General features: G+C 45.0%; 1 protein-coding gene across 3 annotated transcripts in view; it reads left to right on the top strand.

Annotated features, from left to right (window-relative positions):
- Positions 1 to 17,194, top strand: part of CRHR2 (corticotropin releasing hormone receptor 2) — a 138,205-nt gene that overhangs the window by 38,951 nt on the left and 82,060 nt on the right. The window contains exons 1-2 of one of the 3 annotated variants that reach the window (XM_040062425.2): positions 1,671 to 2,137; positions 2,280 to 2,399. In XM_040062425.2, coding sequence (XP_039918359.1) covers positions 2,020 to 2,137; positions 2,280 to 2,399 — 238 coding nt within the window. In that variant the 5' untranslated portion in view covers positions 1,671 to 2,019. Of the gene's footprint in view, positions 1 to 1,670; positions 2,138 to 2,279; positions 2,400 to 17,194 lie in introns of those variants that run through there. The other 2 variants (XM_040062418.1, XM_040062435.1) reach the window with 2 other exon arrangements.

Below are 17,194 nucleotides of genomic sequence, written 5' to 3'. Positions count from 1 at the left end.
CCTGGCTAGTTTTCTCCTCAGTGCGTGTTGTTAATTTATTTGTTGTCCTAACCCAGTTATATTTTATTTTTCCTCTCTTTGGATGCCACAATTCTTGTGGTCCTTCAAAAGTAAAGAATAAAGCCCTTCAGTCTTAAATATGAATAAAAGGGAAGTCCAGGCCTTTGCAGGGTGGGTACAAATATTATAGGAAGTCCTGTACCACTGCTTTGAGATCAGTGTAAGCACCTTGTTCGATCTAAAGCTGTGAACAGACTGCAAATATTTAATTTGGGGATCCATTTCTTTCTGTCAAATCTTCTTTGCTGCCCTTGCCTTGTTTTTCTGCATTCCTTTCCGCCACTTCCATATCTACTGATCTTGCTCTACTCCCTTACGCAAGTCAGTTTTCTGTCTGCTTCCCAAAATCCTTCTGCATCTGTGATGAGAAATGATCCTCCTTAGAGACACTTTTTTGAGGGATTTCCTCATAGCCTGCTGTAGCAAGTCAGAAAGGCTGGTCAGTCCTGAGCTGCTCTCCAGCATGGCCCCGAGTGCAGACCCTCACCCATTTCCCACTTTGATTTCCCAAAGATAACCAGCCTTCTGGGCACCTCCTTCCAAACTTCTCCTCCTTCCCCTTCATCAGGCCCTTCTCACCCTGCCCCACATTGACCTCAGTTTGTCAAGCCCTCTGCTCTTCCCTCTCTCCCCACACCAGGGGTTTTTTTTTGTGTGTTTGGTTTTTTTTTTTTTTTTTTTGGGTTTTTGGGTTTTTGGGGTTTTTTTGGGTTTTTTTGGGTTTTTGGTTTTTTGGTTTTGTGGTGGTGGTTTGTTTTTGTTTAGAGGCTCCTCCTCTTGCTCTTGCTCCTGGTCAGATGAGTGCTCATCCTTTCTGGAAACCTTGCTCTCTCCTACCAGTGGAAAATAAGGGGGGCATTTCTTTTCTTCCTTGTCCCCTGAATGATCCGTCCTTTGCTTCAGAGCTCTCCATGCCTTGTCCTGCTCTCTGCTCCATCCCATCCCATCCCATCCCATCCCTGTGAGTGGCTGAAAGATGTGTTCCCTCGGTGCCTTCTCCCAGCCTGGGTTCCCAACCCTTCCCTACTCTGCCCACTCTGCCTCTTCTGTGTGTCATTCCAGATTTCTTTATTCCAGACCAGGCTTGAAGCAGCCTGGTTTATTGGAAGGTGTCCCTGCCCATGGCAGGGTGCTGGAATGAGATGACCTCTAACATCTCTTCCAACCCAGACTTTCTGTGATTCTGATTACTCCAGATTCCTTTATCCCAACCCCTCTCTTCTATCAGATCATCTCCTTCATCCCTGCTTTTATTATTGCTCTTCTTTCTCAAGTCCTGCACAGCATCCAGCACTGCAGCTCCTGGACCGGGTCCCTCCTTCCCCCCCACCCCGCCCCAGCATCCCTCCTCATCCTCAGTTCCATGCAGCAAAGGCAGGAATTGCTTTGCTCCACAAAAAAAAAAAAAAAAAAAAAAAAAAAAAAACCACCAAAAAACCCGAGGAGTTCTACTCCTCTGATGGCTTTTCCTGTTCCCCCTGGCTTTAATTTGCAGCGAGTATTTTTTTGCAAAAGTGCTCATCCCTGGAGCTGACAATAAAACTGTGCCTCCGTGTGTCAGAGAGAAGGGAGGGAGAGGCAGAAGGAGAGGGAGGGGAGATGCAGCGGCACAGCGATCCGGCAAAGTGAGGCGGCATCTGGGAGCTGCGAGCCCAGGGACACCGGGGAGACGTGAGCCCCTCACCCCGGGCTCAGCCCGATCCCATTGGCTCCCGAGCCGCTGGATTTAAGGGGAAGAAGAGCTCGGAGGGCTGAACTGCACAGGCAGACGCAGACTCTGAGCCAAGTTGTCAGCGCGCTGCGAGCGGGAGAGGCTTGCACACACTAGACTGCGGGGTGCCCGCAGCTTGATGCTCGTTTGGCTCCAGAAAGGGAGAAAGAAGAGGGGATCGAAACCAGAAAAACAGCCAGAAAGGGGTGAAGGGAGCGTGATCCAGTCCAGCAGTCCCAGAGGGAATAATGGATGTGACCATCTCTCAGTTCATCTTAGAAGAATTTGATGTGAACTGCAGCCTCCTGGATCGTTTACACGAGACTTTCTTAGAGAGTTCCTCTGTCCCTTTCCTGGGCTTTGACGGTAGGAATTGTTCCCTGGTGCAGAGCTCGGGAAAAGCTTTAGAAGCGCTGAGATTGGGTTTGTTTCGTGATGCAAAGTGTGTGGCTGTTGTGCTTTCTCAGCTGCTTCTTTTCCCCTTTCTGTCTCGTGTCTTTAACCCCAGGTCCGTACTGCAATGCCACCACGGACCAGATCGGGACCTGCTGGCCCAGAACCTCTGCGGGGGAACTGGTGGAGAGACCCTGCCCGGAGTTCTTCAACGGGATCAAATACAACACCACGAGTAAGTACAAACTCCTTGCTTCTCCTGCAGAGTTCGTGTTCAGGAGGCGCCTGGGAACACCCAAAATATATTTCCATTAAAGAAAAAAAATAATAATAAAAGAAAAGAAAATTGTTTGCTTGGGAATCAACATTTCCTCCACATTCCAGCCTGTATTTTCAAATTTTTTTGCCTGGAATGATGCAGATTTCTCCAAAGCGCAGACTTGTGGACACTATTTCCTCTTTGCTGAAGTACGTTTAGGGAGATCCGGGCAGAAAATATCCTCTGCAGTCTGAGGAGGATTTGTTGTGCTTTGTGTGTTTGTGCATGTGTAGCTACGTACAGCTCAGTGTGTTTGTAGCAGTGCTTCAGCCACCTGGATAATTACACAACCTTTGGCTCATGAAATACTGAGTCCTATCACCTAAGAGCTGTATTTTGGAGGGACAGTCCCTTTTCCAGGCTGCCTGTGTGAGCAGGGGTTTGTTCAAACCCTGCTGGGAGTTGTGTCTAACAAACAGAAAGAAGGCTGAGGGCTAGAATCTGTTTCAACAACTTCATCAGGGACTGGCTGCTGAGGCTGGAGCTGCATCAGCTCTGCACGGGAGACAGGAGAGGAAATTAGGAGACAAATCATATTCAAAACAAGGGAGCATGGGGGCTCCTTGGAAATCTCCTGGATGCTTTATTCTTTGAAGTAAACAATCGTGATGACTCACTACAAATTTATTATTCAGGCTGTGAGACCCAGGCACTCATTTCCTTTTGCTTATTTGTCAATACCCTTTGGACCTTTCATTAAGAGTTTTTAAACATATTCATTCCAAATATGTGCACCCACTTGTTTGTCACTCATTTTTTCGGTGTGGTTTTGACCGTAGGGATAATTTCATTCCATGTTTCACTGTGAACTGTTGCTTGGGTGTTGGTGGTCTCATTTGCAGGTCGTGTTAATTCTCCTTGAGTCCCGTAAAAGTGTGACCCTGACATTTTAGATCTTACTTTTAAACTTGTACAAAGTGAATTTATTCTTGCCCCAGCTCTAGGTATCATGGTCAGATAACTGGCCAAAAGTTTGGTTTGTCAGTTCTGTGAAACAAACTCCCCTGCCAGATCTGGTCTTGGGGATGAGCTTCTGTTGCCCCAGCCTTTGAGCAGAGTAAAAGGTTTCCTCAGAGAACTGAAAAATCATCCTAAGGCTCTCTAATCTCAGACCTGGGTCTTTGCAAGAAGCTAGGAGGGAACCTGGAATGGGCTGGGTGATGCTGGCTTTGCTTTCAGCAGGTAGTTCACTACTTGGACAAGGCTCAGTTGACACCAGAGGAGAATTTCTGAGAATTAAGGGCAGTGCAGAGCACAGTGGAAAAAATTTAAATGTTTTTCCTGTGTGTGGAAGAAAAAAAAAGTATTAAATACCCCTAGTTTGGTTTTTATAAACTTGATGCTTCCACTAGTTCATCAATGACCTGATTTAAAGTTCTTCCCTGCTCCTCTCCTTCTCACTGATGGCTGATGCTTGTATTGCAGTACTAAGTTTTCTTAAATTCTCTGCTCTTAAAACAATGACATGTTAATTAAGCTAAAGACTGATGGAAATATATTATTGAAATGTTGAAGTATTATTTTATGAGGAAATGGATATTTTTCCCCTTTCGATATAAGGTGTGAGATTTTAGATGCTCCCATATGTTCAATTCCTCCAAGTCATAGTGCAGAAAACAAAGGGAAGGATTATACCAAAATCTGGTCAACTTTTGGAATCAGTAGCTCCTTGGGAAATAGCAGTTAAGTGATTAAAGCTTGGGAAAGCAGTAGGACAGTTAGAATACACAAGTGCAATCTCGTTTGGCATTTGAAAAATATAACTCCTCCATGCAGAGCACGTCCAGAATTTGGAAAAACCAAATACTGACGCATTCTGACCACTTGCATGATTTCACCAAGTTGGTTTGTGGGCTGCCTCATTTGTGATCAGGCTCATTGTGCTGAAAACCTCAGCTGTGTTCCCCGTGCAGATGATAAAATGAGCACAGATAACTGATTAAAGAATGGGAAATGGATCTTGCAAATCTCAGAGGTGAATAATACAGCTCAAAATGAAGGTCTGATAGGAGATGGCTTGAATCAACATAAGGTTTCTGCCTAGGACATGTAGTTTTGTTCTATTTTGTTTTGCATTTTGATGAGGCAGAGGGAGAAATGATGGTTTGTTATATTATACTGATTTTTTTTTTGAGAGCAAAATCAGCCCAATTTAGAAAATCTACCTTGCATTGCCTTTCTTCTACTAAGAGTTTATCCAGCTCTAGGCTGTAACTCAGCATTTATTATACTATCAGGTATCCCATGTTCATGAGCTGCCACCTTTTAGAAACTACAGCTTTTCTTGGCATTGACTTTGCGTATCTGTGAGTATATTTTGTATACCTCTGAGTTTATTTTGTATATCTGAGTATATTTCTCATTTGAAAGCCTGTAAACATTTTGGATCAGTTTCAGTGATTTCTTTTTCGATTTTAGAAATCAGGCTCTCTCAAAGATTCCAATTTCCCACCAATTTCCTAAAAGCAGCTCATCAGCTGGAGGGAATGAACCCAGCAGTATTCCCTGTCAAGGAAAGCTTTTGCATTGTAGACACTGGCAAATCGAGACTGGGAAGTGCCCAAACGGTATGAAAAGCTTATGAAAAACTCAGAGAAGCACAAGACACTGATCCATGGCCAAGTTTTGGTACTCATGGGGGTATTTCTGCCCCTCACTGTAGTCTCTGTGCATGTAGGGGGTGGAGTTCAAGACAAAACAGACAGGTAGGTTCCTCCACAGATCAGCTCATCAAAGGCTCTGGATGCACCTCCCCTGCTTTGTGCCCATCCTGTCACCTCTCAGGCTTTGATGTTCACTCTGACTCGATGGGGAATTCTATCAAACCCTGCCAATGCCAACAAATTCCATGATAAAGCATTTGAGGGGAAAAAAAACCAACAAAAAAACCCCACAAAAATTAAGAAAAATAATTTGGGCTTAAAAAACTCCCCTCCTGTTTGCCACACTTAGAATAAACTGTTTGCATAAAATATTTCCATCCTAACTGCAAGAAATTCCCGTGGCGATTCTGTGCCTGGGTCTGTGTTTCTCTGTGTCTCCTGGGAACTGCTGAGTGACTCAGATAAGTTTCAGCTGCATTCATAAAACAAAGTCTGTCATGCTGTGAGGATTTTTTATCCCTGCCATTCTCTTATTTTGGGGATGTGTTGGGGTCTTTTTCACCCTCTTTATTTGGGAAATAAAATCATGTTGACAGATCATGCTCCAGTTACCCTGCAGCATGATTTGTGAATATGGGCAAAATGCTCTTTGACCAAGGATCTGCAAATAATGCCATCCACTTAGAACTTTGCAATTTTTGTACCAAAGCTTGTGTATTATTTTTAAAGTGGGGAAAAATAAAAAGAAACAGGCAAAAAAAAAGAAAAAAAAGTCTGTGTTGGTGCAGTGTGTGACTGTGCACTTGTCTCTGCTCAGGTTCTATATTTGGCGAGAAATGACAATGTCGTTGCTGCCCTCTAGATGTGTTTATGCTTTGACAGCGTGAAGCTTTTAGTCTTGTTTTAGGAAACAGATTAATTCATTTATTAGGATACCCTGAAGCTTGATTAATTCAGCAAATGGCCTGTAATGAGTCTGGTTTTGCTGCTTGCTAAAAAGCAGCTGCTGAAGCGTGTACTTAGAGCATATTAGAGGCTAAAGTATGCGTACATTAACACTTCCCCTACAGATTTCCCTGTGCAAGGGGAAAATCCAGGATTAAATGTTCATCTGATGGACAAAAAGGGTTGGCTTTTGTAGCCTCAACTGATCTGAGTTTGTCTGGTGTGGCAGGGGGTGTTCTGTGGTGACACCTGTCCATCATGCGCTGCTCACTTCGCTCTGGGCTGCAGGCAGGAGCTGGAGTCATTTAGAAAGTCTTTCCGATTAAAACCCACAAACCTTGGTGTTTCCAAGTAATATCAGCAGCTAATTTAAGTATTTAAGCTCTAATACAAGTCAGTGGAGCTCTAATTGACAGAAGGAGTGAAGCCTGGGGAGTTACTGAGCTCAGCCTAAATGAGCAGCTCAGCTCGGCATCCCCTGCAGAAGTGACAGTGCTGTTGGCTGTGCCCAGGAGTATTTTGTTCCTGTTTCAGAGCGCCCAGCCTTGTTGTAGGTTTGTGGTTTATCTCCCAGGCCACGCAGGTGTTGCAGATGCTCAGTGACAAATGATCCAGCTCCCATATTCAGGCAGCCGAATTCATCCCTGGGCATGTATTGTGCTGAACGGATCCCACACCTGGGGACTGAGATCAAACTGCTTTTGTGATCAACAGGAACGAAAGGTCTCTGTAGCTCCAACTCCCTGCCTGCAGATCCCCCTCTCTCTCTCTCTCTTGCAGTGTAGGGAAGCTCTTTGACTGAAACAGCCACTTCACAGGAGTGTTTTGTATATCACAAAAAGCATCCTCACCTTCTCCAGCAATTGCAGAGCTGAAAACAGACGTATAATCCCTGCTAACCTTGTCCTGATGGGGACTCGGTTCCTCCTTGTTCTGAGGGGGTGTGCACCTCCTTTTCCTTGGCCTGGTGGGAAAGCTTTGGAGAGGGTTGGTGCCTTAGCAACGGGGCTGTTGTTCACGTGGATGGGCACGAGGGAAGGAGCCCCTGGCACCTGGATCACACTTGTACCTGTTAGCAGGGCTCGCTCCACACTGAGAGGAAAATTCCTGCAGTTCATCGTTGTCTTGTCTTGAACGCAGAGAAATAATCTTTCGTGCACAGAGGGAAGGGTGAAGAAGTGAATCAACAGCTCTTCTGGTGTGGAATTCCCCCTCTTTTGGAAGGGTCTAAAGGGATGATACAATTTTTAAAAGAGCTAATTTTCGTAGATTAAAACCCCATTCTTTTACGGAGATCTAACCTTTGCTGCTTTTCCTTCTGATTAATTGTTGTTCAAAGTTCTGGAGATGTGGCTCCAGCCTGCATATAAAACATGAGCCTTGCAAGGAAGTCGTTGGTCTCGGAGTCTTGTTCGTATTTTGTGGGCAAGCCGTGTCCTGATAATTACAGAAATGTGCGCTTTTGTAAGTGGCTGGCCCAGAGGCTCAATTAACATTTTCACTTGTGTTTCATCTCATGTATTTTAGTGTCTTGACCAATTCTGTTGATCACATTCACATGACTTACTTTATTCCCCAGAGGTTTTTCTGGCTTGATTTCTAAAGGCCGCATTTTTGAAAGCGATGTCCTGCTGTAAATGACAGAGACCCCTGAAGTTCTGGTGGGTGTTTTCATCATTATTGGAGAGAAATAAAATGCCCATCATGGGCATGCATGTCAGACTCAAAAAAATTACTATAAAATCCTAAAGCTACTCTCACCTCATCTGTCTTCTGTAACCTTGTTAGATGTCCAGAAGCCTTTTATCCCACTGTTTAATGACAGGGGATTTGGGATAAAAACAAATGTTTTGTAGCCAATTTTAGTTACAAAGTCACTAGAAAAAGACTTTTTTTGTTGTTAAAAAAAGTCTGCAGCCTTGCAGTAGCCACTTATCAGCCATCCTGGGGGGTAAAACGCAGTATTTTCAGCTAGAAAGTCAAGGGTACATGAAAGTTAAAGGAAGGAGACTGATGAGAAATGAAACAAACTCGACCGTGGAAAAAAAGAAGTCCAGAATTGGAATTCTGGGGGAGGAAATAAAACATCATTTTTAAGCTCGTAAAGGTTCTCTCTGAGGAGATCAAATCTGCAGCTGATTAGGTCAGCTTGTCTCCAATAGCTCTGTGTCCAGATAAGATCTCAACCATTTTTGTTCGTTTTCTCTTGCTGGTTTTGCAAGAGAAACACAAATACACACATCTTCCGCAAATACGGTGGGAGGCTCTGGATTTCAGTCATGCACAGATGGGAGAGGCTCCACTTGTTTCCCCACAAGTTCTTCTTCTTTTTTTTTCCTTTCCTTTGTGAAGCATAATTTGTGGTATGAGATGGCTCTGATTTTGCAGTCTGGAAGAAAAGTGTTGGAAAAAATATTTACGAGGAGGAATGAAAAGAATCCATTTTTCTTGCTCCCACTACTATCATCATGTAAAACATGTGATTTCTTCATTGAGCCCAGGACACAAGTTAATTGCATGTAGTAAAATAAGGAGATCATTAATGTTGCTTCAGTCAACATTCAAGGACCTTTTCTCCAGCCAATTAAACACAGATTTATACTTTTGTTCTTTGCTAATTAGTTATGAGATGGCTTTGCTGTGGTCCTGTTGTCACTGATTTGGGTTGTCTTCAGTTTAGGCTTGGCTTTTGAGGCAAAGTTCACCCAGACTTTACCAGAACTGGAACTGCAGCTGCTGTTCTGCCCCTGAATCAGTCAGACCCGAGCAGTGGCACAACTTGGAGAGGACTTTTAACCCTGGGCCCTCGGGAGGGTCAGCAAACAAAGGGCTGCCCACATTATTCTGGAGGCTTCTTTGTGGTTCTTTCTTTCCCTGAGGCCATTACCCCATCCATTTCTCTGGAACTTGCTGTTGTCTAAGCTGGCAGTGACTTCCAGCTGGCAAACAGATGGACTGAAGTCCGTTTCTTTCCACAAGTTTGGAATTAGATGATACTTGCAAAAATGTGTGCTTCTGGAGCGCGGGGAGGAAGAGGGAATGGCTCAGGAGCAGACGGGGAAAGGAAAGAATGAAATAGATTACAAATCCTCATCTCACCGTATCAAAATGAGAGGAAAAATCCCACCCCGCTGCATCCACTGTGGACACTCTCTTGTGGATTGGGATTTCTTGTTTTATCGTGCCTTATGACCCATTTTCCATCCAGACAAGCTGTTGGAGGCTGAGGTGGAACCGCGAAGGTGGAATGGGGCTGCTGTCACCAGTCACCAAACACCTGAGACTCTCTGTGACTCGGCAGGTCCCAGCCTCTGTTTGCTGTCCCAAAAGCTGGGGGATGGTGTCACTGAGGCAATGGTCACCCGACATTCCTCCTGCCAGCCACAGGGTGTCACTTAGAGTGCAGGTAAAGCCAGTGTCCGCCGGCGGCTGCTCCTTGTCACCTGCGGGATGGAAGGGAGGGAGGGAGGGATGGATGGATGGATGGATGGATGACGCATGGATGGATGGATGGATGGATGGATGGATGATGGATAAAGGGATGGATGGATGGATGGACGGATGGATGGATGGACGGATGGATGGATGATGGATGGATGGACGGATGGATGGATGATGCATGGATGGATGAAGGGATGGATGGATGGATGATGGATGGATGAAGGGATGGATGGATGGATGGATGGATGGATGGATGGATGATGCATGGATGGATGAAGGGATGGATGGATGGATGATGGATGGATGGGATGAATGGATGGATGGATGGATGATGGATGGATGGATGGATGGATGGATGGATGGCTGGCTGGCTGCAGGGTGATGACCCCAGACTGCTCTGGGACAGAGCCGTTCCCCGTCCCACTGCACGGCAAAAGAGCCTCACTGAGGCGAAACAGGGACAAGGACACAGTGGGGAAGGATGTTCTGGGAGGGATCCTGTGTCCCCTCTTCTGTGGGGTGGGTGGTGCCTCTGTCACCAGGGCTGCTCTGGAAAGCTGAGGGAAGGGCGGTGAGTGCTGAGCTTTGTTCCCAGGCAGGTGCAGTGTTGTAGAGGACGTGGAGCCGTGCAAAGCACGGTGCAGCCATTCAGGGGTGACACAAATCTATCAGAGGAGCATAAACAGGCAACGAGAGCCTGCCCTTGGATGATGCAGGGATTGCTGTGGCCGGACACACCGTGTTCATCACTGCACCCTTTGCATCAGTCTGATGTCTCCTGCCCAGGTGCTGTTCCCCAGTAGGGCCTGTTGGATTTTTCCCTGACAGATGCTCCAGGTGCTCCCACTTAACAGAAATAACTCATAGGTGTGTTAACAGTGGGACAATAACACCTCAGTGGTGACCTGCCCATTGCTTGTGTTGTGCAGAACAATTAAATCAATAAATTAGTCAGATTTAGGTTCTTTAGGTTTCTCTCTGTGCTCTACATAGAAGTATCTTTGCTGTTCATGTAATGGTGAATCTTTGCAGTTGCTGTGGCTTGGAAGAACAGAACTTCAAGCTGCATCCTTGTCCAAATAAAATTCTCAGGCTCTGATTGTCCAAGGCTTTGCCCAAGGTTTGCTGTCCTGGGAAGGGGAACCTCCTACTCCGTTTTGGACCCCAATATCCAGACTTGAAACCCAGATTAGAACAGCCATTCTTAGCAGCTTGAGAAGTTGATGAGAAACAAGGTTTCCCATGGAAATTGAAGGGGAATGGATTTTTAGTAGATATTTTCTTTTTTCTTTTTTCTTTTTTTTTTTTTTTTCAGTGTGGTTTTCATTCCCCTCAGATGTTATTCTTGGAGTTCATAATTGGTAGCTCTTGGGACAAATTCATAAAATCAATAAAACTTGGATTGCTTTATGCTGCTGACTTCTTTCTCTGCTGTGCTGGGAATAACAGAGGGCCAGATACTGCTCCATATGAGACTTGTGCTGGGAGAAGCAATACTTTGAAGAAAATTATAGGAATAGAAACCCAGTCTTAAAAAACAAAAACCCAGAAAAAAAAATTTCTCAAGTCTCATGGAGAGTTTTCCCTGGGAAAACAGAAGAAGGAAGAACCTTTCCCACTTTGGTTGTATTGTCCCAAACCCCTGGTGGTTGGAAAGCCCTGACCATGCTGTGACAGAGGAATTACTTCAGAGGAGCTGCATCCTCCACAGTCAGCCAGGGAGCAAACAGAGCTTTGGAAAACAGAAAATGTGTTCTGGAAATGAGACAAATGCAGAAAATAGGAAATTACTTTGCTAATGCATCATCACCGTTTTAACTAAACTTAGATGTGACTTCCCTGGGATTCTTTTTACTCATTTCTAAGAATTTTTATCTAACTTAGGAATTGCTGAATTATGCCAGTAATCCCTGAAACCATCAGCAATTGTGTATTTCTAAGTACATCATGAGCAGTCAGGACTTGTTGCAGGATCTCCAGGCTCCACACTGATTCCTGTTCTGCAAGTGGAGCAGCTGATGCAGTTTGGAAGCAGAAGGATTTCAAAGATTGTTATTTCTGGGCTGATCTTAACACACTTGAACAACTGAAAACTCTGATCTCTGTGTGGGAAACAGCGTGGAAAACAGGAGTTTGGGTGCTGGAAATGGATTTCTGGTGTTCAAAAGGAGGGTACACCCTATTCCTTTACAAGCCAGCAGAGTAAAAGGCTGGGGATTAAGGGGAAAGTGAGAAGCAAGAATCTCTCTTCAGAGAGATTTCCCAGTGTTTGCCTTCCACAGAGAAATTTCCTCACATGTTCCTTCCTAGTGGGAGTTCTTCCTGTTCCAGGAGCTCTGGGGCAGAGAGAAGAATTTGGGAAGCCCTTTTGGGAAGTCCTTTTCGTCAAGGACTTATTTTTCTTTTCAGGATGTGGATGGTGGTATCTTGGGGGGGGGTGCAGGGATTTGGGCAGGGGGGCACCTGTCTGGGTGAGTGGGACTGTGTGGGGACAGTGACCCCATCCCCAGCTAACAAGGCCTTTGGAGAGAGAACCCTTTCATTCTTCACTGAGAACACTTTGTATTAAAGAAAGACAGGATCCCACATGTTCACATCCTGGGTGATTTTGGCCATCTAATCCAAACTTCTGAATTTCTCACTCCACATAACTCTCGTGTATAAACTCACCCACTTGCCCCTATGTCATTAATTACCAAATTAATGTCTGAAGCTGCCTGTGGCTCGGGAAGTCTCCTTAGCAGCCCAAAAATCAGAAGGCTTTTGTTTGGTGTGAAAATGAGGGAACAAATTCCCAATGGGGTCTGCTTTCTGTTTCCAAGCCTGTCTCAAAAGGGACAGGGATAAATCCAAGTGCAGTTGTGGTGGTTCACTGCATCTCCCTGTTCCAGGGAGTGGCTGTAGCAGTAGGAATACTGGGGTTTACTTCTTCTCCTTTTTGGGAAGAACTAAAGGATCCCCACAAAGGTCTTTTCACACAGTTAAGTCATCCTTGTCTTCCTACAAACCCATTCTTAGTCTGGATTTATTTTATTTACCTTAATCTGTTTTTAATCCCTTCATCTCTCCTGTGTTGACAGCACATTTCTTCTGGGGAAAAAAAAAAAAAAATCCAGCAACAGTAATAACAGCAGTTTTATTCTCCATGAGCACTTTGGTTTATTCCTTCAGTGAATGCTGATGGGCACAGAGGGATCTTTGAGCTGATCCAGTGAGGAGAGTGTGTCAGAAGAGCACGGACATCACAGCAGTGTGATTCAGTTTATCCTGGGAATATGTGAAAAGCTCCCCTGAAACTAGAAATATGCTGGTCAATAGCTGGATTTTTCAGCAAACCAAGTGCAAAGTCTTCCCTAGGGATTCCTATTTTACTGATTCTCTGTTAGATCTCAGCTGCAAGTCTGTGGCTGAGTTCCTGGGATTACACATGAGCACCTGACCACACTCCCTGCAACCACAGGGCTTTGAGAGGATCTGGGAGGATATTTTTTCATCACTTCTTTCAGTGGTTGGATACCTGCCTGTCTCCTGTCTGACTTCAGTGCATCATCTCTCCTAGGATCTTTATCCAACCCCGTTCTCATTTTCTCCGTCCCTGAGCAGGCACAGAAAGAGGCATGAATGGGGTAGATGTGAATGAGTCCCTCATGCTCCGGGACCAGGTGAAAATCGACCGTGTTCTGGTGCACCTGAGCTGAAATTCGCCTCCTGAAATCTCAGGGAAAGAAATTTGATTTCTCTGTGGTAGCTCAGTTATGTGCATGTGAGTCTTTAGGTTCATGAGTAGCTTTGAAAACTTCACTGGGATTTTATCATTTTCTTCATGAAACGAAGCACCTCTAGGAATTTTGAGCGTGGAGCTGAAGCAGCTCTGGCTTTGCTTGGTGAAAATAAACCTGGTGTGGCAGTAGGGCATTGCAAGTTGGACCAGATGAACTCTGCTGCTCCTTCTAACCAGGCATTTCTGTGATATCCCTGCAGATCTCAGATAGATCCTTTAGTGGCCTCTATCACTGTTTTTCATGGACACCTGGGACTTAGTGATGGTGTTTTTTATATGAACAACTTGTGTTACCAGGTGTGCATCAGAGTGGGAGTGGTCTCAGGCTCTTGTTTTGATTCCATTTACCTATTGATGTGTAATATGTGGATTTCCTGCACCATTAAAATGGTTTCGTTCATATTTTGCTTGCTTTTGGGGAATTGAGTGATACTCATGGGGTACTGACATTTGTCTAGTTGCCATGTTACTTCAGTGAAAATCAGCTGGAAAAGGCAGGGCTAATTGCTTTGATTTAATCCTGAAATGTCAATGACTCAGTGATGGCTCATTCATGAAAGTTATCTGCCCGAGGTAGAAGGCCTGGATAAAAATAGCTTCCTTGGGATGAACTTTTAAGCGCTGGAAGTTTCAAATCATAGCATCAGAGAGTGGTTTGAGTTGGAAGGGGCCTTAAAGATCACCTAGATCTGACACCTCTGCCATGAAAGGCATGGGGCAAACCTATGCAGAAAGCATTTTTGGGGAAGAAATGCAGTGCCTCACTGCCAGCCGTGGCACAGCAGGCAGAAATCTGAGTTGCCTCAGATCCCAAAGAACAGCAGGTGAGAGAAGGGAATTGAGGGTTAAATACCAGATGTAAAGAATAAGGGTGGTACTGTCCCACATCCAAGGCAGGCAGCAGAGGATAACAGGCACCATTCCTGACTGCAGGGCCTCCAGAGCCTCTGAGCAAACTAAAATTCAACAGAAGAAAATGTCAGACCTAGAGTATTTGTCTTGTAAATGGAAAGGGGGCATGCAGCTTGATTTTTAGAGTGTTTGGCCTAAGTACCTTCTCCTTTCCCATGTCTCAGTGGGGAAGAGATGCTCAAGAATTGGTTTTCTTCTTCGTTATTTTTCTTTCTGTCTCTCAGAGGATGTTCTTGTCTGTGGGCAGGCACATGACAGGGCCACAGCCTCCCGTTAGAACCACTCTGGTTCTGGCTGTGTTGCCTTCAGCGTGAATTCCAGGACTTCCCTGGCCTCAGCTGCCACGCATCCATCTGGGCCACCTGGGTGGGGTTGTCCTGGAGCCCTGCTGCAGCCAAGCGGCTGTGCCAGTGTGAAAGGGAAGGGATGGAGGCACTTCCCAACTTCTTCCCATCAGAGCAGGCAAGAAATGAGACCTGCAGCTGGCCCCTGCTTCAGGCTCCCATCCTTCAGCCCTGCCCTTTGTAAATTAACTCAAATATTTCAGGGACTCTGAAGCTTTCCAATTCTGGAAAGACTTCTCTCCTCTTTTTTTGGTTTAGAGTGCAAGAAGTTCCCTGCTAACATGTCACCTTTATTCCTCAGCGTCATTAATTTCTTTGAGGCTGAGCCAGGAGAGTTTTGAGGGGAGAATTGTGTTTTGCAGTGCTTTCTAAGAGTTTCCGTACAAAGACTTTTGGAGGTACAGAGTGCTGAGTAGGCAGCTGGATTTCAGTGTTTTAAGAGTGTTCTCTCCAGGTCTCTCTTTCAGCAGTAAAAATCTTCTGTTCTCAGTATGGAGATGAGAACTAAATGGAAAGAATCCCTTTGTGTGGTCTGGGAAAACCAGAGATACTTTCAGAACTGCAGAAATACCCATGAGCTTGGATATTTGATTTGTGTAAGCGATGGGTACAGTCACCAATATATTTGTGAGTTTAGCCATAAGATTTTACAGCTCTTTGTTTCCATGCCTTGCTGTCCTGGTGCAGACCTGCTGGTCTGTAGCACCTGCAGGTTTTCTGTGAGCCAGATGAAGTGCTCAGTTATCACAATCACATTTATTCAGCTATTTGCTGCTCTTCTCTGCAATGCAGGGTTGTTTCCTAGGCTACATTTTCTAGTATAATACATATCCTGTTGTCAGATCCCTTCCAGTGCATTTGGCTTCATTCCTTGATCCAATAGAAGATAAATTAGTGAACTGTCCTGCTTTGTCAGTGGAGATGGGCTTTGTTTTCCATAAGCTGAGTTTTATTTTTTTCAATTCTTTTTTTCTCTGAAGACACACTTCAAATACACCATGCAACTTTGTAGCACGGATGAAGAGGAATTTCAAACTCTCAGGCAAAATGATCTGAGACAAGGAAATGAGGAATCAGCCTTTGATCAGGCTCTGCATTTCCTTTTTCATGCTAAAACCCAAATAAAATGCTAAAACCTCAATAAGGGTGTATTGATTCCCTGAAGGCTTCTTCAGCCCCGTGGGTGCAGGGGACACTTTGGGTGTGATGAGCAGTGCAGGGTGTGACAGCATCAGCAGCCCACAAGTGCAAGAAATGGGGCAACAGTGAAACCAGTGGCTTAATTCTGGCTCCAAAAAGCGCTGAATCAGGGTTTGTACTTAACAAGTAGCAAACAACAAAGCCACTGACAGGACAAGGGAGGAAAGAAGAGGAAAACAAAATAGGAGAGGAGATGAGAGGGATCAGGTTTTCCTGTGCATTGTGGGGTTTGATGCGCTGTGAGCCTGACAGCCTGACCCCGGAGCTGAGGTTTGTGTCTGTGCTTGCTCCAGCTTTCACACACCCACCTGTGACAGAGCCTCTGGCTGGCTGCAGCTCTCAGCACCTGCAATAAATCAGCGTTTTTTGAGTGCCTGCAGGCAGCGTTATCTCAGCTGTGCTCCGGGACACGCAGAGTGCTGCAGCCAGGCGGATTTACAGGTGCAGTCCCTGTTCCTGGGTGGGTGTATCATTAGCTCTCCCCTCTGCCCAACCCTCACAGCTGCTTTCACTGCCAGCACTCACTGAGATGGGCTAATTACACGGATCATGCAATTTTTGCTGCGCATAATAAGTGTAATTTTGTAATGAGGGAGTGGTGCTCTGTAATAACAGTTCACACAAACCTGCCTTTGACACGAGGCTCTGGCAGGAAGCTTGGCAGGAGAAACTTTGCATAAAAGAGTTAAATAAGGCCATCAGATCATTGATAAGGAAAAAAAAATCTCCAGACACTTCTGTGTTCTTTTGGAAGTGCTAAGATATCCACAAAGATTTCTTTTTTAATGGGTAGGTTTGAGCTGCAGTAGTAGCAGTCTCCTGAATGCTCAGATGAAATTCGTGAATAGAAGCAAATAAATGATTCACAGAAGACTTGATTTCATCTTTTTTTGCATGATCAGGGAAAAAAATCATTTCTGCATGTTGCAACACTGTGGCTTGTTTCTGTGGTGCTGCTTGTTGCAGTCTTTTCTTCATAAAATAGTAGAATATTTGAAGTTGAAAAAGATCTCTAAGATCATCATGTCCAACCATTAAACCAGCACTTCCTGTTTGCATCTTTCTGTGTGGACAAGATTATTGATTATTGATGGTAAAACCAGCTTCATTTTGCTGGCACTGATGTGGGGCTTAAGAACCAGATTCTTTATTTTTTAATAAGCTGTAAACAAACTCTGGAAAATATTTTCCCCAGGAGAACTACAGAGAGGAAAGAGGAGCTGCATTGGGTTAACCTGGCAAGGGTTTGGTAGCAGAGGAGTGCAGGAGTGGTTATTCTGAGAAGAGGGGGTCAGGGGCTGTCCTCACATTTGACAGAGCCAAATTAATTAACTAAACTGTTAATTACTCACTAAACTGACTTTTTATCATGCTGCAAGTTTTCCATCTTATTTTATCCCCCTATGAGGAGAGGTAGAGAACAAGAGGTCTGGTGGGCACCTAGCAGTCAGCCAGGGTCATGCCACCCCAGGGGGGTGTCAAATA

This window comes from Hirundo rustica, chromosome 1 (assembly GCF_015227805.2).
Source record: "Hirundo rustica isolate bHirRus1 chromosome 1, bHirRus1.pri.v3, whole genome shotgun sequence".
Classification (NCBI taxonomy): domain Eukaryota; kingdom Metazoa; phylum Chordata; class Aves; order Passeriformes; family Hirundinidae; genus Hirundo; species Hirundo rustica.
This window is presented reverse-complemented; position numbering and strand designations above follow the sequence as displayed.